At 39.9% G+C, this 24,220-nt stretch overlaps 1 protein-coding gene across 3 annotated transcripts in view; it reads left to right on the forward strand.

The window, feature by feature from the left end:
* The window catches only part of LOC116977842 (phosphatidylinositol 3-kinase regulatory subunit gamma), a 524,111-nt gene that overhangs the window by 297,746 nt on the left and 202,145 nt on the right, over nt 1-24,220 (forward strand). For all 3 annotated transcript variants that reach the window (XM_033028654.1, XM_033028653.1, XM_033028655.1), the window contains 2 exons: nt 1,426-1,627; nt 9,840-9,925. In XM_033028654.1, coding sequence (XP_032884545.1) covers nt 1,426-1,627; nt 9,840-9,925 — 288 coding nt within the window. The remainder of the gene's footprint in view (nt 1-1,425; nt 1,628-9,839; nt 9,926-24,220) is intronic.

Consider the following 24,220-nt stretch of genomic DNA (forward strand, 5'->3'; position numbering starts at 1 on the left):
TTTATAGATGGCCTTACCAGACAGTGGGAAACACTGGACCGCCTGTAGTGAAATGAGGCTGGAAAAATGACTGAAATGCTAGTTGGAGAAAACATTATGACTTAACCATAATTCAATTAGTTTTAAAAATGGACCATGCTACCACCAGCTTACACTTAGTTGTGTAAACTATATGTATGATCAACCTAAAAGTCACTACTGCAACTTTGAATTGTTTAGAATCTAAAGGGTAATTTGGCAGACACATAGCACAGATAAGTGTTCGGCACGGACTTGAAGGGCCGAGATGGCCTGTTTTCCGTGCTGTAATTGTTATATAGTTATATATGGTTATACAGATGGGAGTTGTAGAAACAAAGAACTGCAGATGCTGATTAATACATTAACGGACACAGAGTGAAGTCTGAAGATGGGTCTCGATCCGAAACATCACCTATCCATGTTCTCCAGAGATGCTGCCTGACCTGCTGAGTTGTTCCAGCACTTTGCATCCACAGATGGAGTTGTTTGGCATAGCATCACCAGCCACTCCAATGTGGTCATGCCATTTTCTATGTTTTAGGGTAGATCATTTAATACTCTATATTTTAAAAAGGTCACATGCAAGAATTGTTAAGCAGCACTTGCTTAAAGCTTTAATTTCACAAATATAATTACATATCATCCTCTCTCTGTGTAGAAGGGAGGTAGCATACTAAGAAACATCCATAAACTAGTGAGGCAATCACTCATTCCATGAGAAAACAGTCTGGGGATAAAAATCAGAGCCATAATGATATCTCAAGCCAACTGATCCAAAGTTAGGAGGGAAATAAAAAATTACAGTGATTCAAAAGTCTTCAAATTTTATTCTTGCACAGCAGTGTCATAGTTAACGGAGTGGAGAATTGCAATAGAAATTACATAATTGAAGGTAATGTTTCATGAATTCTGAAGATGACTAATTAAAAAGGAATGAGTTGGTGTTAATGGATTGTTCAGAATCAGTTCTCATTCAGAACTTGCACAACCCATGACAGATAGCAGAAGCAGAGATGGCGGGAAGTATGTTATTTTATTATTATTTTGGCCCCTATTGCCAGGTTTGGCAACACGATACCTCATTTCACATGGCCAGTGGTCAGCAACAGTTCTGCTCCGAGTCCATTGGCAGCGGCAGTATGTAGTTAAAGAGCATGACCCTGAACCACATTTTACCTGTTTTTAAATCTCCTATTTTATCTGTTTACCTGCCTTAAGGCTGATGTTAAGTTTCTTTTGCGAGCATTTCTTTATTCAGATTTACTCTCTGAGAAAACATGACGGATTTATAGTGTATCAATGCACAAGTGTGGTACACAACACACAATCAAGAGCCTGGGTTACTGGGTAACCTGGGTTAATACTGGAACTGGTCCTTAACATCATCCAATCTCTTTTATTCAGAAACCCAGAACCTTGATGAGTGCGTTAATCAAATCAGAAGGATTGTGGAATCTCCCAGCATGCCTCTGCCACACTGCCTTATTCTGCAGAGCCTGGTGAAGCACTTCTGTAAGGTGTGTCAATATGAAGGCACAAATCATCTCACACCACGGCTCCTGGGCGAGATCTTCAGTGATGTCTTATTCAGTCATTCACTATTAAGGTAACTAATATATTTTAAAAAAACACAAGGAGCTGATTATTTTTCTTGTTATTTGTTAACGTGTGAATCTGATTTCACCCATCAATCCCCTGAACATGTCAAACAATATGACTTTCGGAAAGCATGTGTTTAACCCATGTAAGGAAAATTCTGAGTAATGGATAAAATAAAAACTAGATCCTTATGGCCCTAGCCATCTGACTATGTCCAGACAATGAAACAAGGTGTTGGTTACATGCCGTTTATTGAGATCATCGCATTTTAATTGGAGGTAGTTCTTGGAACTTGCTGCATCCAACATGCCACTTTTCTTTAACATCCTAAAAATATTCATGCCCTCTTGACACGGAGGGTGTCGTAAAGAAAGCACCGGAGCCTGGTGATTCTTTCTTGTTCCCAGAGGAGGGAGGATCTGCATCTGATACAATCATGTAGTAAATTCTCACCATATTGATGCCTTTGGAGGTTTGTGAAAATATTAAGGGAGAAAGTTCAAGGAAGGATGTTTATGGAAGTTCTGAGAATAATGGAACTAGAAATAACAGTGATGATATATTACTGGCTGTGCTCTATTCATATACGAGGTAGAAACATGATCTGTTTTTGTCTTGTGTCACACAAATTGATAATGTGCCATTCTACCTTGTTTTGAAATAGTTTATGAGAACGGTTCCTCATAGTTCTGTATTTTTAGTTGATTATTTTAATTGTAAGAAGGAAGACAAATGGACACAACCTTCACTTTATGCAGTCTTAAGTTATTTTTTGATTTACTGATTGGGATAGTTCAGTATTGACGTTGCTGGTTAAGAGGCCTGAAAGGTAAGGCAGATGAACTTGGGACCTGGAGAGATACATGGAACTTAGGATACAGTTGTTACTACTGAAACGTGGCTGAGAGAGGCACAGGACTGGCAACTCAACGTTCAGAGATACAAATGTGACAAGAGGGATAGAGGTGGAGGTAAGATAGGAGTGGAAGTTGTATTTTTGTTTAGGAAGAACATCACTGAGGATATTAGAGAGGATATTTGTGGAGTAATTGTCCAGTGAGGCTACTGAGTAAAAAAAGAGGGTGATCACATTGATGGAATTGTACTATAGACCCTAAATACCCACACCAGTCAGCGGGAATTGGAAGAGAAAATATATAGGTGGATCACAGATGCTATAAGAATAATATAGTTATAAGAGTGGGAAATGTTAGCTTTCCAAATAATGACTGGGACGGTCATAGTGCTAGGGTTTGGATGGTGTGGAATTTGTGAAGTGTGCTCAGGAAAGCTTTCCTAAATAATATGTAGATGAGACGAAATTCAACCTCCTTTTGGGAAATAAGATAGCATCGGTGTCTGAAGTGTTCATGGGGAAACACTTTGGAACCAGTGTCCATAATTCTATTAGTTTTTAATTAATTATGGAACAGGATAGGACTGGTCCACTGACTGGTCCATAATTGGGGCACCAATTTTGATGGTATTAGTCAGGAACTTTCAAAGGTATATTGGAAGTAAAGAAATGTCTGGTAAGTAGGAGGCTTTTAAAAGTAAGATAAGGAGAGTTAAGTGCCAGCATGTTCTTGTTAGACTGAAGGTCAAGGCTGCTATGAGTTAGGAACCCTGGATGACAAGAGATATTGATGCCTTGGTCAAAAGGAGGTATAACTCAGGGACAGGCAGTTGGCATTAAATTAATCCCTGGAGGAGTACAGGAAATGTAGGAGCATACTTAAGGGGAAAATCAGGAGGGCAAAAGGCAGGGCTGCCAACTCTCACGTATTGAGCATGAGACTCATGCATTTCACCAAATTCTCACACTCTCATGCTGATCTCAAATTTCTCATGCTCATGAGAAATTCTGTGATCAACGAGAATTTCAAACCTCATATCAACTGCATGGGCCACGGGTGTTGGAGAACCGGGTCTGAGGGAGGGATGGAAGCAGAAGTAGCGGCAGGGTCAGATGCGGACGGGGAGCCTGGGCTAGCGAGTGTTTGCCGGGCTGGCGAGTGTTTGCCGGGCTGACGAGTGTTTGCCAGGCTGGCGAGTCGCTCGCTGCAGCTCCGGCCATGGAGCAGCCTCAGTACAAAAGTCCTGGGCCGTCAGGGGCGTCGGAAGCATTGCGCCACTACCGTGAGAGTCTCTGTGCCGAATTTGCCCAGGTGACCACTACGGATCAGGTTGTGGCTCAGTGCATCCTGGAGGACAACCAGTGGCTGCTGCCAGTACCAAGCACTGAGTAGAAACGGTGGAAGATAGTGGCCTTCAAATGAGGGTGGTTGGAGAAAGTATCCTGCTTGCCTGCTACATTTTCACTTACTGTAACTACAGGTAAAATGTTCTGTGCACTGTGCACTACTGGTTGTTCCATATACCCACCACCCTTTGTGTGGAAAAAGTTACCCCTTAAAAAGTTACCTCTTAAAAATACTTCAAACAAAAAACATTGAAATCATACTTCTACAATGCACTAAGACATGATTTTAATACATCAAATTTCAAAACGTCCCTACCGTGGGAAGTGGACACCCCCCTCCCCCCACTCGGTTGCTCACTCCCTCGTCGGGTACCCCCAAGGCCAGTGATCAGTGATCGTTCAGCCTCCCCACTTTCAAAAACGCCCCGTGGCCCCTGGTTCAGACAGAGAGCACTGCCAGAAGTGAGCGGGGAACTGAGGCCAGTTGTCCATGATGTCTGGATCCCAATGCTCAGCGCTTTGTGTTTCGGATTTGGCTAATGTAATTGATTAGCCTGATTTGTAATTAGTTAACAAAACTTGAATTTATTAATCTGGAATATCCAGGGGGATGGGATAAGTGTAATATTAAAATGACATGCAAGGTGTCAGGCTGTCCGTCACAACATACAGCCCCGATAACCCATTATTTATTTCAGTAAAATATTGGGAAGGTAGCACTATTGTTATTTGCCACTCAACTATTATGTTTGTTTACCTCACTGACTATTTCTAACCCCCCCCCCCCCAATTCCTTTGACAGGTTGAATAGAAATGTCCCCAATCTCATTGTTTTATTAATCGAACACGTAGATGAACATCCTCAAGGAGTGTAATCAGATGGAAACTGATTCAGATGCGATATTTAAGAGCTTGTTCAAAGAAGGGGCATATTATAAAGGAGTGACTTGCAGGGGAATGTGTGAGGAGGTTATTATTTATCTTCACCTTTAGCTTGAATCAGGACATCTGAAGATTCAAAGTTTAATATAGTAATTGTGCTGATACTGACTCCAACCAACCATGTAATGAATATCATCCATTCCGGAGGTTTTATTTTTCTGATGCCATTTAAACTTCACTTGGATTTCAATCACTTCAATGTAAAAGTAATTGGGAATGGGGAGCATTGGAACAAAAATTTTCCCTCAGTACATATTAACTGTAATATAATAATGTTGGTAGACACAATCAAAACAAAGATCTTTTTTATCATTGTTGTGTTATGAATACCACAGAAAATACTATGTACTCTCAAGATCACATTTAATAGAATATTATTGCTTAAATATATAGTTATTGGACTTTGCATTTCGGGAACGCTCCAGCTGACAGGAAGACAGCAAAATACTGAAAATATTAGGGGTGAAAATGACTTCAGGACAGTTTGTTAGGAAAATGAATGAAATTGTAACAGAATACTTATACAGCTGAATTTTATGGATGAGAAATTGTGTTCAACCAATTGATAACTTCTTTGACAAAGTAACTAGCATGTTAGATAACAAGGAAGCCAATGGATGAAGCAAATTTTGTTATACAAAATTAGGTCTGTGAAGTGCCCAATAAAAGATTACCGCATTAGATAAGCACCTGTGGACTTGAACGTAATAGGTTAACGTAATAGGTTACAGACCAGTTAGCCTGACTTCGGTGGTGGGAAAGATGATGGAGTCAATTATTAAAGAGGTAATAATGGGGCATTTGGATAGCAGTAAAAGGATTAGTCCAAGTCAACATGGATTTATGAAAGGGAAATCATGCTTGACTAACCTTCTGGAATTTTTTGAGGATGTGACAAGTAAAATGGATGAAGGGGTGCCAGTGGATGAAGTGTATCTAGACGTTCAGAAAGTCTTTGATAAGGTCCCGCACGGGAGACTGGTGACTAAAATTAGAGCACATGGTATTGGGGGTAGGGTGTTGACATGGATAGAAAATTGGTTGGCAGACCGGAAGCAAAGAGTAGGAGTAAACAGGTCCTTTTCAGAATGTCAGGCAGTGGTGAGTGGAGTGCCGCAAGGCTCAGTGTTTGGGCCGCAACTGTTTACCATATATATTAATGATTTGGAAGAGGGAATTAGGAGCAACACTAGCAAGTTTGCGGATGACACAAAGCTGGGTGGCAGTGAACTGTGAAGAGGATGTTAGGTGGTTGCAGGGTGACCTGGACAGGTTGAGTGAGTGGGCAGATGCGTGGCAGATGCAGTATAATATAGATAAACGTAAGGTTATCCACTTTGGTGGCAAAAACAAGGGGGCAGATTATTATCTCAATGGGGTTATGTTAGGTAAGGGGGGGGTGCAGTGAGACCTGTGCGTCCTTGTACACCGGTCACTGAAAGTTGGCTTACAGGTACAGCAGGCAGTGAAGAAAGCTAATGGAATGTTGGCCTTCATAACAAGAAGATTTCAGTATAGGAGTAAAGAGGTTCTTCTGCAGTTGTATGGGGCTCTGGTGAGACCACATCTGGAGTATTGTGTACAGTTTTGGTCTCCTAATTTGAGGAAGGACATCCTTGTGATTGAGGCAGTGCAGCGTAGGTTCACGAGATTGATCCCTGGGATGGCGGGACTGTTGTATGAGGAAAGATTGAAAAGACTAGGCTTGTATTCACTGGAGTTTAGAAGGATGAGGGGATATCTTATAGAAACATATAAAATTATAAAAGGACTGGACAAGCTAGATGCAGGAAAAATGTTCCCAATGTTGGGTGAGTCCAGAACCAGGGGCCACAGTCTTAGAATAAAGGGGAGGTGATTTAAGACTGAGGCGAGAAAAAACTTTTTCACCCAGAGAGTTGTGAATTTATGGAATTCCCTGCCACAGATGGCAGCGGAGGCCAAGTCACTGGATGGATTTAAGAGAGAGTAGATAGGGGCTAGTGGAGTCAAGGGATACGGAGAGAAGGCAGGCACGGGTTATTGATAGAGGATGATCAGCCATGATCACAATGAATGGCGGTGCTGGCTCAAAGGGTCGAATGGCCTCCTCCTGCACCTATTTTCTATCTTTCTATGTTTCTATGTTAAGTCCAGAGGGTCAGATATGGGCCTTTATGTGTGGGGAAGATATATTGTCAGTGCAGAGGGGCTCGGAGCAAGGCCAAGTGTGCATCCAGAGTCAAGGTCTGGAATAGTGAAAGCTGGGATAATGGGAGTGTTCAGCACTGGGAACCTAAGCAGGTAAGCAGCTATGATCAGGGTAGAATAGGGAGCCAGATGTAAGGCTGGACTCAGGATCAGGAATGAGAGAAGGTATGCAACTGGTGTCACAGTCAGGAATAGTACCAGGTGTGCAGTGAGACCCAGGTTGCTCAACATGGGCCAAGTGTTTGATTATAATCTGATTTCCATACATGAATATACTAAGATCATTCATGTGCTGCACCTGTGATCAGAGCCTGGCTCTACTGTGGAATGTAATTAGGAATGTAATTTAGCCTAACCTTATTCACAGCTAATCCAATTTAAAGCATAAATATTGCATTCAAGTGTAGTTAAAAGACTCGCTACAGTATGCACCAGATTGCACAATTTCAAGCTGAAAAATGCAAAATCTCCGTACCAATGGGACGGGGGGGCATTCCCCCTCCCACACCCTCAACCCCCCCTCCCCCTCCCACACCCTCAACCCCCCCCCCCCCTCCCCCTCCCCCCCCCCCCCCCGGTCGCTACACTTCCTTGGGCTTGGTCTGTCGCAATTTCTCACTCCCAAGTCACACCCAATGTTGGCAGCCCTGCAAAAGGGGACATGCAAGAGATTTGGCAGATGGGGTAAGGGATAATCCACAGTTACTCTACAAATATATTAAAGGCAAAATAATAACTAGCGAAAGGATAGCCCCCCATAAAGCTCAGCAAGGTATGTGGAGCCACAGAAGATAGAGGGGAGATGTTAGATACTTACTTCCTGTCGACCATGGAGAAAGTCATGGAGATGTTGAAGGTCTTAAAAAGCATAAAGGTAAATAAATTCCCAGGACCTGATCAAGTGTATCCTTGGACATTGTAGGAAGCTAAGGAAAAATTGTGGGGCCTCTGGCAGAGATATTTGTATCATCGATAGCCATGGGTAAGGTGCTGGAAGACTGGTAGGTGGCTGACATGGTGCCTCTCTTTAAGAAAGCAAGGAACAGCTACAAGGAAAGCCTGGAAACTCCAGATCAATAGCCTAACATTAGTGGTGGAGAGGATTCTGAGAGGCAGGATGCACATGCATCTGGAAAGGCAAGGCCTGACTAGGGATGACAGCACAGGTTTGTGCATAGGAAATCATGTCTCACAAATGTGATTGAGTTTTTGAAGAGGTGAACAAGGCTGGATAATCTGGATTCTTATCCCTGGAGCATTGAAGGCTGAGTGGAGACTTGACAAAGGTTTATAAAATCATGAGGAGCCTAGATAAATGATTAGCCACCCAATGGGGTCTAAAACTGGATACCATTAGTTTAAGGAGAAGGATACAAAACTAAGGGGGCACGAGAGGGAACCTTTTCGCAGAGTGAATGGCGTTTATGGGATGAGCTGCCAGTGAAAGTAGGTACAAATATGACATTTGAAAGACATTTTCAGGTACATGGATTGGATAGGAATGGTTTGGAGGGGTAAGGACCACACACAGCAAGTTGGATACAGGAAATCGGTTAGGCAACTTGATCAGCAGGGACAAATTGAGTGAAGGGCCGGGCTCTGTGCTGTGTACCTCTATGACTCAAAGTGAATCATGTGGTCAAATGCTGCATTGTGGATTAGAATGGTTCCCAGTATGTAGATTAGGCTGTGCCTTATACAGACACACAGTAATGATAATGGGACCAAGCTGTACCCCAACAGACCACCCTTCTATCAAAAGATACCTGTCTTTTTTGGGTGATATCTGCCATAGATGAAGGATAGGATAGTAATGACATAAGCTGCTGTGATTTTACTCCGCCTTAACCTTTTTACCACTTCCCTCAGGCAAGACATGAGATGTTTCATTGAATGTTAACGCCCAGAAATTCTGTTGTGCAAAATGTTGACTTTGTGGTATGTTCCGGATCACTGGTAATTTTTATTACCTTTAAACAAGTTTCTATAATTGCCTCTATATTTTATTAATTGAGAAATTGAATATGGAGCCAACATTCAGAGTGCAACGTGTTATAAAGTTTGAACAATATGAAGTATTGAAGTATTTGAAATTAAGTTTTCAAAGCTTGTTTCTTAGGTTGCAAGAATGGAAGTTGTGGCTGGGTGGAAGAGGGAGATGGTGAGAAATTAATCAAAGTTATATTTGGTATTTTTCCAGTTCTCATCCTTCTGATTTAACTGAGAAATTAAATTTAATGCAGTAATGCCAGATGAGTGTTCCTCATTCCACCACTGACCACCTCCAAACTTTTCAGTCCAATTCATTGTTGGTCTATTACATCCCAGACCACAACAAATAAAACATACACAAAAAGCTGGAGTAACTCAGCGGGACAGGCACAATCTCCGGAGAGAAGGAATGGGTGACGTTTCGGCTCGAGACGCTTTGTCAGTCTGAAGAAGGGTCTCGACCCGAAACGTCACCCATTCCTTCTCTCCAGAGATGCTGCCTGTTCTGCTGAGTTACTCCAGCTTTTTGTGTTTATCATCTGTTTAAACTTGCATCTGCAGTTCCTTCCCACACAAATAAAATGTACTGTACTTGTTGCATGGTCCAGGCTTGGCAAGTGATTATAAGCTTTTGTCAGCAGATCTGAAAAAGCAGGGGAAGCTGTGGGAATAATGGGTTTATTTGAATTTAACTCCATGACTTGCCGCATTTCCATGTCTAGCTCTTGATCACTATTTATTAAACACTTCACTGTTCAGTAAATTGAAGTCAGTGGCAAGAATTTGTAGAATGCCTATGTCAGGCCAAATGTTGTAAATTGCGTCTGAAGCAGACATTCTGCCAGGCTGAATGTATACAGAAATGTTAAATGCTTGTTATATTTGCTTCCAGTGCTGATGTGAATCCAGAGCACCACATTAAGATCGTTGAGGCACTTATCATGACTGGAGGTTTGGCTGAAGTGCAAGTAGCACCAGGTAGGAAGCCAATATTCACTTTCTGTGTTATGAAATCTTCTTGGCTGATTTTCCTCTTCATAAACCAACATCATGAGGTATTTATAAATGTATCTTAGATAGCATATTGTTACAATGGCCTCTTTGTTGGCCTTTTACACAGAATCTATTTAGATGCGGTAGCTATTTTTAATATATGAACCTTTTTCTGGATTTCACAGAGCTGGCATGATTCACTAGGTTTTTCTGAGATGGTGCATGCGGGATTTTGATCTATTTAAGGGATACTATTTTTATGTGGAAATACTCAGTTATTTGTTTTTCGGTTCGGAGAGAGACAACATTTTTCATGGTGACATTTCACAGAAGTGACATTTGAATGTACTTTGTCACTGAGTCACGTTGAAATGTATCTAATGTCCTTTTAACTTTCCCAAACTACTTTATATGATGGAACGCGATCAGAATAAGAGGAATAAATTATCATATTGTACAACACAGTTTTATATGGCACTAACTCATATGATGATATTTTAAGTCCAACTGATCTGTTCTGAGCTCGGCAGAGGCTGATAAATGCTCATGAGAGTGTACCCCAAGGCTTGCTGCTGCCTGTGAGATAATTAGTCTCCTCATCTAGCAAGGCATTTGAATCTTCAAATTTGGATATGAGTCAGTACCAATTATCCTTGGCAATGATTATATATCTCTGAAATAAACGTGGTGTCTATCTTATGTCGGATGCATTGTTGCAAAAGGAGTGAAATCCTGAAAGGAAGAAAGCGTAACCTGCTTGATGAAAAGGAATATTTTTTCCACCGTGCATTTTCATTTCTGATTATAATTGTGTCTGCTTAAGAATATCGAGAGCTGTGTATTCCATTATTCTATTGTTCCCATTCCCAGAGAGAAAATTGGATGACACTCATTGCCTTTTACATAATAATTCTTAATTGAAAAATCATTTGAGTTGCTATTACCTACTGGCTGCTGGCTTTGTTCTGCAGATGGCCAATTAAGACTAAAGCAATTTATACTTCGTTGATAAATGAATCTTGCTCAGACATTTATTACTGTAGCTGAAAACTGCAAACACCCTCGTATTATTAAGTTTATGTTTGAATGGTATCTTAATTTGTTTTGATAAATACATATTTTCCTGGCTTTTGTTGTTGATCAAAATACAAAGCGTACTTTCATCGCTGTGCTTCCAGTTCATTAGTCATTTGGAGGCCATCATTAGAAGGAAGGGAGGCTGTGTGTGAGATAAAAGATATTGTATATCATTAGGAGATGATAATTCAGAGCTTGTGTTGTTTGAGAGTCTTGCGTAAGGATCCCATTTGTTTATTATGTGAAGTGGGAGGAATAACTATGTGCTGCAAACTATTTTAGCCTGCTGTTTTTGACATATTTTATGGGACTGAATGCTAAGATTATTTTTGTATTTAATAAACCCGTTTGTTCATGTACATCCTAAGCCTCAGTCCATTAGATTGCTCATTGTACTTATTTTCAGAGTTTACCAGATCAAAGAACAGTACAATGACACAACAAATAAGTTAAGTGCACTCAAAAGGTTTATGGTTACCTCTTGATACAATGTATTGTTATGTATGTAAGGCTTTAGAGATCTACGCTACACAGTAGGCTATGATTTCTAGAACGACCTTAAATGCTGAGTTCTTGAAAAAAAGGTTGAAAATAAGCCAACAAACGGTGGGGAAGATGCATATAACAAGAACCTTGCCCTTACTGCAGCTGTGGGGCAATTGGGATTTTCAATGACCAATTCTGCTATCTGGACTGTTCTGGGGGCATCCTACAGGATAGTGCAGGATGAATTTACTAATTCATGACTGTTTGTTGTGCCTTCCATTGGCAGGCAACTGCTCTTACTCACAAATAGGAAGGAGATAATCATGTAGGAGAAGGATGAGGATGAAAAAGGTGAAGGAAGAAAGTGAAATCAGGAGGCCTTTTCTGAGTGTGGTGTCAAGCAAGTCTGATAGCATTGTGCTTCCTGGGAAGATATGATATGATTAGGATTAATGCTGATCTGATTGAGATTCACCCTGCTCAGTTGTGGAACACAAGACCCTCTGCATTACAAAATGTTCTCAGCAAACGTCACATTATGCAGAAGAATTAGCAACTAATCAAAAGATTTCCTTTGATCTTCCCAAAAATGCTAATTTTCCCAGTGCAAATTGCTGCCTATAACTGAACACACATTTCAATGTCCTGTACTTTGTGCTGACGGACACATAAAAGATTGGTGCTACTATCACAAAGGCTTTTTTTTTTTTTTTTTTTTTTAAATATTTTATTTTATTAGAAGTAAGTACAGTCATATGGCACCAAAGTGCCTAATATATATTTTCATAATACATTTTATGTACAACTTCTTTTTTTTTTTTTTTGTTACACTGAAAAAAAGATTAGAATAAGAAAAAGAAGTTAGATAGTAAAGGATAGAAAGATGTGAAATAGTGTGTGAAAAAAGAAAACGAGTAAATGAAGAAAGTTGAGAGAGAGAATAGAGAGAAGAAAAGAAAAAAAGAGGAGATCATTATTTATAGTCTTGACCAACCCTCGTCCAGTCCTGAAACAGTTATTTTTTACAATTGTGTTGCAACATATGATTCCAAAAAAACGACGAATGGAGACCAACTCGTTATGAATTGGTCTGATTTATCCATTAGGAGGAATCGCATTTCCTCAAGATGAGCGGTGTCCAACATACTTGCAATCCACATTTTAAGCGTTGGTATTGATGTACCCTTCCAAAATTTAAGAATTAATTTTTTTGCTATTATTAAACCATAGTTAAGGAATAGATTTTGAGATGTGTTCAATTTATTCCCATCTTCCATTACGCCAAATATAATCATTTCAGTATTAGGTTCCATTCTTGTCTTGAATAATTTTGTAAATATTTCAAAAATATCATTCCAAAATCTATAAAGTTTTATGCAGGAGACTAAGGAGTGTGTTATAGTTGCCTTTTGGGCTAGACATTTATCACAAGTGGCGGATATATTTGGATAAAATTTGTTCAATCTTGTTTTTGAGCAATATAATCTATGTACAATTTTAAATTGAATTAAATTATGTCTTACATTAATTGAACATTTGTGAATATATATCAGGTATTTTTCCCATTTAACCTTCGTAATTTTTATCATTAGTTCCCGTTCCCACTCTTCTCTAAGTACCTCTGTCGATGGTAGGTCTATATTTAGAATACTATTATATAAATATGATATTAATTTTTGTGAGTCAGCTTCAATATTCATTGCCTCTTCCAATAAGTCAGGAGTTACTTTTTGATATCCTTGTATATATTTTTTCACGAAATCGCAAATCTGAAGATATTTAAAATATTGGTTGTTTTTCAATTTAAATTTTAATTGTAATTGTTGGAATGATAGTAAGTTTCCCATTTCATACATATCCCCGATCCTTCTAATTCCGAGACTTTCCCATTGGTTATATGTCTTATCAATAAGAGATGGTTTAAATAAAGGGTTATTCGCTATTGGCATTAACAGTGATAGATTTCTTAATTTTAAAGATAATTTTATTTGTTTCCAAATTCTTATTGTACCATATATAATTGGGTTCTTCTTATATATTGTGTTATTCAGTTTTTTTGGGGAGAAGAGGATCGTTCCTATATTACTAGGATGGCAATCCTCCTTCTCCATTTTTATCCATTCTGTCTGTTGGGTAGAACTATCCAACCAATAAATCATATTCTTAATATGCACTGCCCAGTAATAATACATAAAATTCGGAAGTGAAAGTCCCCCGACCTCTTTTGGTTTACATAAGTGTTTTTTTGTGATTCTATGTGATCTATAGTCCCAAATATAATTAGTAATATTAGAGTCTAATTTAAAAAAAAAGTATTTTGGTATATATACCGGTATAGATTGAAATAGGTATAGTAATTGTGGTAGGAAGATCATTTTTATTGCATTTATTCTACCTAATAATGATAAGGGAAGTGTTTTCCAAAATTTAATCAACGTATTAAGTTTATTTAATAAAGGCATGAAATTAGCATTGAATAATGCTTTATATTTTCTAGTAATCTGAATACCCAAATATTTAAATTTTTCTGTTGCGATTTTAAAGGGGAACTTCAGTAAGTGTGTAGGTTCTTGAGGTTTTAATGTCATGATTTCACTTTTATTCCAGTTTATTCTATATCCAGAAAAAGACCCAAATTCCTCTATTAAGTTTAATAAATTTGGTATGCTCGTTTGTGACTTTGTAATATATAAAAGTATATCGTCTGCATATAATGAGATTTTATTCTTTGAGTCTCTGGTATTATAGCCCTGAATATTCGGATGAATTCTTATACTTTCAGCCAGGGGTTCTATCATAAGGGCAAATAGCAGGGGTGATAGTGCACATCCCTGCCTATTACCCCTTGATAGTTGAAATTTTTGAGATAACATGTTATTAGTTAAAATTCTTGCCATCGGTTTATCATATAATAATTTTACCCATCTTATAAAATTCTCTCCCATATTACATTTTTGTAGTACTTTATATAAGTATTGCCACTCTACCTGATCAAATGCTTTCTCTGCATCCAAAGAAATAATTGATATATCTTCTTCCTCTACTTTATGCGAGTACATTATATTAAACAGACGTCTCAGATTATTAAATGAGTATCTTTTAGGTATAAACCCCGTTTGATCAGGGTTTATCAATTTACTAATATATTTGCTTAATCTTCTTGATAAAACCTTTGCTAAAATTTTCTGATCTGTATTTAAAAGTGATATAGCTCTGTACGAGCCCGGATCTTCTAAATCTTTATCTTTTTTTGGAATAAGTGTAATAGTTGATTCTGTTAGTGTTTCAGGTAGTTTGTTTTCTTTAAAAGCATGGGAGTATAAATTAAATAAATAAGGGGTTGTTATCTCCTGAAATTTTTTATAAAATTCATTATTAAAACCATCTGGTCCCGGTGTCTTACCATTTTTCAGCGATTTTATTGTTTCACCTATTTCTTTGATTGTAATTTGAGCTCCTAATTCCTCTTGTTCCAAAAGGTCCAGTATTGGAAGATTACAATTATCTAGAAATTTTTTTATTTTACTATCTTCTCTTTTAATTTTAGATGTATATAAGTTTTGATAAAATTGGGCAAATCTATTATTAATATCTTTAGGTAGTATTAGTAATTCACCTTTCTCTGATTTAATTTTGGTTATAGTATTTTCCTTTTCTTGTTTTTTCAATTGGCGAGCTAAAAGCTTATGTGGTTTGTCACCAAACTCAAAATGTTCCTGTTTTGTCATTTGGAATAGTCTTATTACCCTTGCCGATAAAATTCGATTAAGTTTAAATTTCAGTAATATTATCTTATTGTGTTTATCTGTCGTGGAATCTTTGGCATTATCCATCTCTAACTGTCTGATTTCTTGTTCTAACAACAATTGTTCTGTCTTATTCTTTTATTTTGAAAACTTTGATATGAAATTATAATTCCTCTCATAAATGCCTTAAAAGTTTCCCATAATAAAGAAGGCAAAGTACCTGGTATATCATTTGTATCGAAAAAAAGTTCCATTTGTTGTTTTAAATATTGATAGCCTTGCACGTCATTTAAAATATGTGTATTAAACCTCCAAAAAAATTTTTTGCCCGGCATTCCCTCAAATTTTACTGAAAATGTCAACGGGGAGTGATCTGAGATACTACTAATGTGGTATGTTGGGTTGTTTGTATATGGCATTAATTTCATATCCACTAAAAAATAATCAATTCTTGAATAAGTTTTATGCACCGAAGAGTAAAACGAGTATTCCCTTCCAACTGGATTAGCAGATCTCCATACATCTATTATATTCGTATTTTTATATATGTATTTAGAAGTTCGCTAGTTTTAGATTTTAAATTACTCTTCTTTTGTTTTGCTGATTTATCTAGATATGAATCTAAAACACAGTTAAAGTCCCCCCCTATTATCACATTTTGGTAATTAAACTCTGATATTATGTCAATAATTTTATCAAAAAAGTGGGGGTTATCAAAATTCGGAGCATAAATATTTATCAAAGTTAGTGGGGTTGCATAAATTTCACCCGAAACTATAATATATCTTCCCTCTTTATCTGATATGGTATTCTTTAATTTAAAAGGAATACCTTTCCTAATAAGAATAGCTGTACCCCTAGATTTAGAAGTAAATGAGGAGTAGTATGTTTGGCCTATCCAATTCGCCTTTAATCTTATTTGTGTTTGTTGTTTCATGTGTGTCTCCTGCAAAAACATTATGTCGCTTTTCAACGATTTTAGTTGGGCAAAAATTTTACCCCTCTTAATTGGTTCGTTGGCACCCCGTATATTCCAACTACAAAATGTAATTCCTCCATTCTTTATTTGTCTATCGTCTTGCATTGTAAATCAGGGTAATATTCCTGAGTCATATGGTGCAAACAAATACCTCAGAATTTTAGGACTTGGGTGGTCATCCCGGTTTATTAGATTTATATTGCATCTCCTTCTTGTAAAGTGCCTTAGAAAAAGAAAAAAAGAATGTGATACACAATTACTTTCAAAAAAATTAAACAGATAAAAATCTTGATTGTGCTTTAAAAAAAAAGGTGCTATTAAGGTATCTAAGGGAAGATACCTTAAGGACGAATAGCCATCAACGATGGCAAAAAATGTATAGACCTCCGTGATGTTGTTATACATTGAGCTCCTCCCCCTTGGTGAATCCTCATAAAAAGTTACATATCGTTTCATATTGTGTTTTTTCTTATATGAGTTTATCAAATCAGTGCTAGTGACAGCCGAGAGAAAAAAGAGACATAAGGAATAAAAAAACAAAACAAATATAGAACAAACATATACACGATTATATAAGTATATATGTCCCTCTAATTTATCCAATCTTAATCTAATTTAAACTTTCCCATATATATCCACCCTGTATTCTTACACTATCACAAAGGCTTGTTGGAAAAATAATGCTGCCCTGCATCTTGAGGAACTGGAATCATTGTAAAAACTCCTATGACTTATTGCTCATGAAAAGGTTCAAGAAACAGACAAAAATATGGCATCTTGATATAATCTGAAACCTGTCAGGAAATTATGTGATCAGAAATGTACTGTGAATGATGACGGAAGATCTGAATGCTGTCCCATTGAATTCCTCATTGAGTCCTTTGAAGCTGAATTCATATTCAGAGATGCAACGTGGAAACGACTCCTTTGGCCCACCGAGTACACACCGACCAAAAATAATCCATACACTAGTTCTATCCTACACACTAGGGACAATTTCCAGAAGCCAATTAGCCTACAAACCTGCACATCTTTGGATTGTGAGAGGAAATCGGAGCACCCGGAGAAAACCCGCATGGTCACTGGGTGAATGTGCAAACTGTACAGGCAGCACCTGTAGTCAGGATCTAACCTGGGTCTCTGCCGCTGTCAGGTAGCGACTCTACCTTTGCACCATTTTGCTGCCCATGGTGAACCATGCAGAACCTCACTCCCCAGAAAGGCAGCACTTGAGCCTTGTAACTCACTATGTACTAATCTGCCACTTGACTACACCCAATGGCAAACAAAGAGGCAGTAACCAAACTGAATGCCCTCTGTGTTAGATTAAGTGTTATTCCTTGGTGATTTCATTGCTATTGTCTGGCTCACATAAAAAGTAGGGTAAGGGAAAGGGCAAGTCAGAGGTGGATGATTGCAACATATCCAGATTATTGTGCAGCAGGGAAGATGAAGATTGGGTACCACAATGTTCAATCAAAGCAACAAAGTGCTGGAGGAACCTAGTGGGTCAGGCACATCTGTGGAGGGAATGGACAGACGACATTTTTGATCGAGATCCCTCACCCTCACCGAAACGTTGTTCTGTGCATTTCATCCAAAGATGCCGCCGCACCTTCTAAGTTCCTCCAGTACTTTGATTTTTGCTGAATCTTTAGTCGTTTGTGATTTCCACCACAGGCTCTATGGCTCAATAATGGCAAGAACACTGTTTCACATGATGCAAAGACAAGGCATTGGTGTTCATTGGAGTCATACATGTTAACCTCATACATTTTTGCTTCTGTCATGGATAGATGTTTGAAAGGTTCTGTGGAGTCCATTGATGAATAACTTGGCCACAGAAGGGACCTACTCCTTATTTATACTGGACTGATCCAGTTAGGTTCCGGGTCAACGTACTCACCCAGGATGTTGATATCCCAGCTAGAGTGCACATTTTGTGTTATAGACTGCTGAAGAGTTACGAAAGGAAATGAACACTGGCAGTCACCAGAAAGAATTCAAATTTCTGACCACATCACAAATGGAAGTTTATTGAAGAAGGAAACGGTTCAGCACCAGCCAAAGCAATGTTAAATAGGTAAGATTGCACAAGCGGTGTTGAATTAAGCTGTGGAGCAAAGAGTTGAGTGGCTGGAATTTATAGTTGGAAGCTGATGGATGCCTGCTAAGCCACAAGACTCTATGAAACAGCAGATAGCAAAACTGCAGGTCTGAAGAAAGGTCCCGACCTGAAACATCATCTGGGCATTCCCTCCAGAGTTGCTGCCTGACCCACCGAGCTACTCCGCCACTTTTTATTTTACTATAACGCAGTATTAAGTTAGAAAATGATGGATGACATGGATATATCCTGTGTGATATTAGTGTGGATTGTAGAGGATGGGAAAAGGAGCTTTATATGTGCTATTTGTCTTGGAGTCAGATAGGAATGGAACGTTATGAGAATAACGTCACAGAGCTGAGCAACAGAGGATTTACTGTAAATGCCTTTAATTGATTCATTTTAAGAGCCATTCATCTTCCAATGTGTGTCTTTATTTTATTGATTCCTAATTATTTAACCTACACTTTATGGCAGCATCTGTACACAGCTACAAAGACATTGGTGTTCAATTAACATAATCAAGTTGAACTTGGCTGCAATAATTATATAATGTACAGTATTTACCAAAGGTGCACAATCGAGGCAAATCAAAGCTTATGATGATTTTGTAATAATAGGGAAGCTGTGTTGCTTTCTTAATTTGTTTGCTAAGCACTAGCACAATAGCATTCCCTCAATTTCCTGGTCTGGGAACTATAACATAGCACAATGTGAAATATAAACGTGTGATATTCCATAAATATCTGTTTCCACTCCTAGATCTCCACTTTGAAAGAGGTCACATGAGGGTGAGAGATTTCTGTCACTTCCCCTTGAATAGCCCAGGTATAAAAGGATACCTGAGGAATACCTTCAGCAAAAGACTGGTTCCACCAAGATTCAGTACAGAATTCCACAGAAGATCCTTCTTTCCTATGCCTATCAAACTGTACAGCTCCTCCCCCTTCTGTCATGGGGTAGACTGACTCCCCTCTCCCCCAATCTTTGCGCATCGCCAATCCTTTCCACTCATCACTTTAAGTTCTTGTTTCATCTATTTTGTGTTTTTATAAGTGTTGGCAGATCAATTTTCCTCCCGGGATAAATAAAGTTCTATCGTATCGTATATTGCCACTCAGAGATAATAGCTGTCAGGTATAGTCACAGGGAGTGTTTTGGAAGGAGCCATCCATGAACAGCTCTGTTACCTGGCACATGCCTGACTTGACACATGACAGTTTATCAAATATACATGGTTAACCTGATATGAAACTCAGGCAGCCTCTCAGAACTATCCATATGCTGGTCTTGGGCATACACTGAAGTGCAAGAAGGCTTGGATAGAGTGGATGTGGATAGAATTATTCCACGAGTAGGCGAGTCTAGGACCGAGGCCTGGGACCGAGGTCTAGGAGTCGAGGCCATAGCCTCAGAATAAAAGAACGAACCTTAAGCAAGGAAATGAGGAGGATTTTTTTAGTAAAAGGGTGGTGAATCTGTGCAATTCATTGACACAGATGACTGTGGAGTCCAAGTCAATGGATGTTTTTAAGGCGGTGATTGGTTAGTACAGGTATCAGGGAATATAGGGAGAAGGCAGGAGAATGGGGTTAAGAGGAAAAGATAGATCAGCCATGATGGAATGGTGGAGTAGACTTAATGGGCTATATGGCCTAATTCTTTAAATCTTTAATTCTGCTCCTATAACTTATGAAGTTATGAAGATACTGAAACATATCAATTAGTGAGGCAACAAATAACCAAACTTCCACTACACATGATACCACTGGCTAGCACGAAATAATGAAAAGTGCTTAGTGGTTGCTTTGTATATATAGATTTCAGAATTGTAGCCAGTCTTTTAGTGCTACCAATGGAGGCAAGAATGTTTAATTGTTGTATGTACCGAACGGAACAGTGAAATTCTTACCTGTTACAGCATAATAGACTTGTAAATACAATACAATTATAGATAATATGTAATTAAAAAAATAAATACATTATCAACCATAATGCATGCTCAAAAAAATCCCAAAGTCCTTAGTACAACCAAAGACAGTCCACAGAAATTGATATCTGAGGTTAATGTTGTGTTGTGTTCGAGAGGTTGATGGTTGTTGAGAAGAAGTTCTTCTTGAACCTGAAGGTCATGGATTTCAGACTTCTATGCCTCCTTCCCGATGACAGCAGCAAAAGAAGAGAATGGCCAGGGTGGTGTGGTCTTTTGAGACAACACCTCCTATGAATCCATGGGGATGTCAGTACCTGTGATGGGCAGTGTCCACCACTCTGTAATCTTCTTTGATCCTTATAAAGTCATAATTAATAAGGAACATAATTTATAAACTAAGTCAGAACAGGTTCAGTGAATTCCAGAGCTGTGGCCTTTCTGCAGTGTTCAATTTTACTGCAATCTGCACCAAAGGAACTCTTGGTTTACGATACATTTCCACGATTGTTGCTAAAATGCAGTTAAATAACCATCTGGACTTTATTGCATGACAAACACATTATTTTTGACTATGACTGTTGTGTTGTGTGACAAAGGGAACTTAAAAAAAAACAAAGGGGTTTCTATGTCATTATGCAACAAAATGCTAGTTTGGATGCTTAAATGACAGAGGCCACACTGTGCTGTGGTTACATTTTCCTGGAGCCCGTACAAAGGAGGGTCAGTGCTGCTGTTGATGTCTACTGAAAGGAAGCCCACACTTTTGCATGCATTGTTCTTCTGGAAATGTTAAATAGCATCTGGGATACTGAGTGGCGCTTCATGGATTGTGAATATTCAAAGCAGATCTGCTGACTCTTTTGAACTCGTTTGCTGATGACTCAGCAAGTTGGCTGAATGCGTAGCTGAGCGAGTGGGGGCTAAGAAGCTTCCATCAGTACTGGAAGGGAGATAAAAATGCTGGAGAAACTCAGCGGGCGAGGCAGCATCTATGGAGTGAAGGAATGGGTGACGTTTTGGGTCGAGACCCTTCTTCAGACTGATGAGAGAATGGGGGGGGGGGGCAGGTAGAAGAAAGGAAGAGACGGAGACAGTGGTCTGTGGGAGAGCTGGGAAGGGGAGGGGAAAGAGGGAGAAAGCAAGGACTACCTGAAATTGGAGGTCAATGTTCATACCGCTGGGGTGTAAACTACCCAAGCGAAATATGAGGTGCTGCTCTTCCAATTTGCAGTGGGACTCACTCTGGCCATGGAGGAGGCCCAGGACAGAAAGGTCGGATTCAGAATGGGAGGGGGAGTTGAAGTGCTGAGCCACCGGGAGATCAGGTTGGTTATTGCGAACCGCAATGAGGGACGTGCTCTCCAAAATGGGTTTTGGGGAGGGAATCAGAAATTGGATCCAACTGCTCTACACCAATACCCGTAGTGCAGTCCAAATCAATGGGCGGGAGTCAGACAGTTTCCCTGTCAGGTCTGGAGTCAGGCAGGGTTGCCCTCTCTCTCCTGTCTTGTTTGTCTGCTGTATTGAACCTTTTGCCGAGTCCATCAGGAAGGATGTGAGTATAAGAGGAGTGACATTGCCAGGCAGCGGGGGCATTCAAGTCAAAACCTCCCTGTACATAGATGATGTCGCCATCCTCTGCTCGGATCCAGGGTCGGTCCGCAGATTGATCAGCATCTGCGACCAGTTTGAGTCGGCCACGGGAGCCAGGGTGAACCGCAGGAAGAGCGAGGCCATGCTCTTTGGCAACTGGCCCGATAGATCTTCCGTCCCCTTCGCCATCAAGCCTGACTTCTTGAAGGTGCTGGGGATCTGCTTCGGGGGGGCTGAGGCATGTAACAAGAATTGGCTGGAGCGGTTAGCCACGGTGGGGAAGAAGCTGGAGCTGTGGAGACAATGCTCCCTCTCCATAACGGGAAACAATTTGGTCATCAGGTGTGAGGTGCTCTCGGGACTGCTGTAAATAAAGTCTATTTTGAAATAAAAAAAGGTTATTGCGAACCGAGCGGAGGTGTTGGGCGAAGCAATCTCACCAATGTAGAGCAGCTGACACCTAGAGCAGCGAATGCAATAAATGAGGTTGGAGGAGGTGCAGGTGAACCTCTGCCGCACCTGGAAAGACTGCTTAGGTCCTTGGATGGAGTCAAGGGGGAGGTAAAGCGACAAGTGTAGCATTTCCTGCGGTTGCAAGGGAAAGTGCCAGGAGAGGGGGTGGTACGGGTGGGAAGGGACGAATTGGCCAGGGAGTTATGGAGGAAGCGGTCTCTGCGGAAAGCCGAAAGGGGAGGAGATGGGAAGATGTGGCCAGTGGTGGGATCCTGTGGGAGGTGGCGAAAATGTCGGAGGATTATCTGCTGTAAGTGACGGCTGGTAGGGTGGAATGTGAGGACAAGGAGGACTCTGCCCTTGTTACGAGTGTGGGGCTGGGGAGTGAGAGCAGAGTTACAGGGTATAGAAGAGATCTCATCTATAGTCGAAAAGGGGAACCCCCGTTCCCTAAAGAATGAGGATATCTCTGATGCCCTGGTTTGGAACACCTCATCCCAGGTGCAGATGTGGCATAGACTGAGGAATTGGGAGTAGGGGATAGAGTCCTTATAGTAAACCCATGGCTATCTGGACTACACTTCTTCCCATCCTGCTTCCTGTAAGGACTCTGTCCACTACTCCCAATTCCTCCATTGCGATATCTCCATCAGTACTGAGTTAGCTGATGTCAAGATGGAGCAGGAACAATATCCTGCAAATGATTGCTCTCCTGAGGTAAAGTTTGCACATGCAGAATAGGACCACTGTCGGCTGTTGTTCTCCCCACTGTAATATAGACACATTCCCCTTCCTTCCCCTATCATGCCACTCTCCCTCTTCAAACATAAGCTCACAATCGCATAGATTTTTCACCTCTGTTGTCTGGCTTCTGAACTGTCATTCCTTAAGCCTGACATTCCTGTCATATTCACCTCTACCCCATTCTGGACATTGGACTTTGTCTATGTAACTGCCTAACTGGTGCATTACAGTGCTGAGAACTATATTCTACATGCTATGTCTTCCCCTTTGCATTATCCATTGTACCTGTTGACTTGATTATTTTGATATACAGTGTTATCTGATCTGATTAGTAGCATGCAAAACAACGTTTTTCACTTTACTGTACATATGACAATAATATATCCAAATGTAAACCTATTATTCAAGGTGTGAATCGGTAATCTATGGCACATAACAATTGACTGGGCGATCATTTCTCTGAACACCTTCGCTTAGTCCATCTGAACCTACCTGATCTCCCGGTTGCTGATTCTCTTGTCCATTCCCTCACTGACCTTTCGGTCCTAGGTCTCCAATGTCAGAGTGAGACTAAATGCAAATTGGATGAACAGCATCTCATATTTTGCTTGGGCAGCTTACAGCCCAGTGGTATGAATATTGATTTCTCTAACATCAAGTAACTACGGCATTCCCTCTCTCTCTATCCCCCCCCCCCCCCCTCCCCCCACCCAAGTCGCGCCAGCTTCTCATTTTCACCCTGAAAACAGCTAACAATGGTGTGTTTCCTGTATCATCTTTACTTTTTTGCATATCTTTAATTCATTGTTTGTTATCTCTCCACATCATCGTCCATAGCTCTCATTTCCCTTTCCGGTGACTTTCACTCTGAAGAAGGGTCTCAACCCCAAACATCACCCATTCCTTCTCACCAGATATGCTGCCTGTCCCACTGTGTTACTCCAGCTTTTTGTGTCTATCTTCCATTTAAACCAGCATCTGTAGTTCTTTCCTACACATAACAATTGAAAATCAGGCTCCCAGATAGTGTTAGAACCAAAGATCCTATAGCGGAGCCCGCTATAAGATCTTTGGTTAGAACCCTGATCTCTGCTTATCTGCATCAGATAACACGAAGGATGTTAGTTCCACTCCAAAATCAGAAAAGAATAATGAGACTGAC

The sequence above is a fragment of the Amblyraja radiata genome, chromosome 10 (genome assembly GCF_010909765.2).
Source record: "Amblyraja radiata isolate CabotCenter1 chromosome 10, sAmbRad1.1.pri, whole genome shotgun sequence".
Taxonomy (NCBI): Eukaryota; Metazoa; Chordata; class Chondrichthyes; order Rajiformes; family Rajidae; genus Amblyraja; species Amblyraja radiata.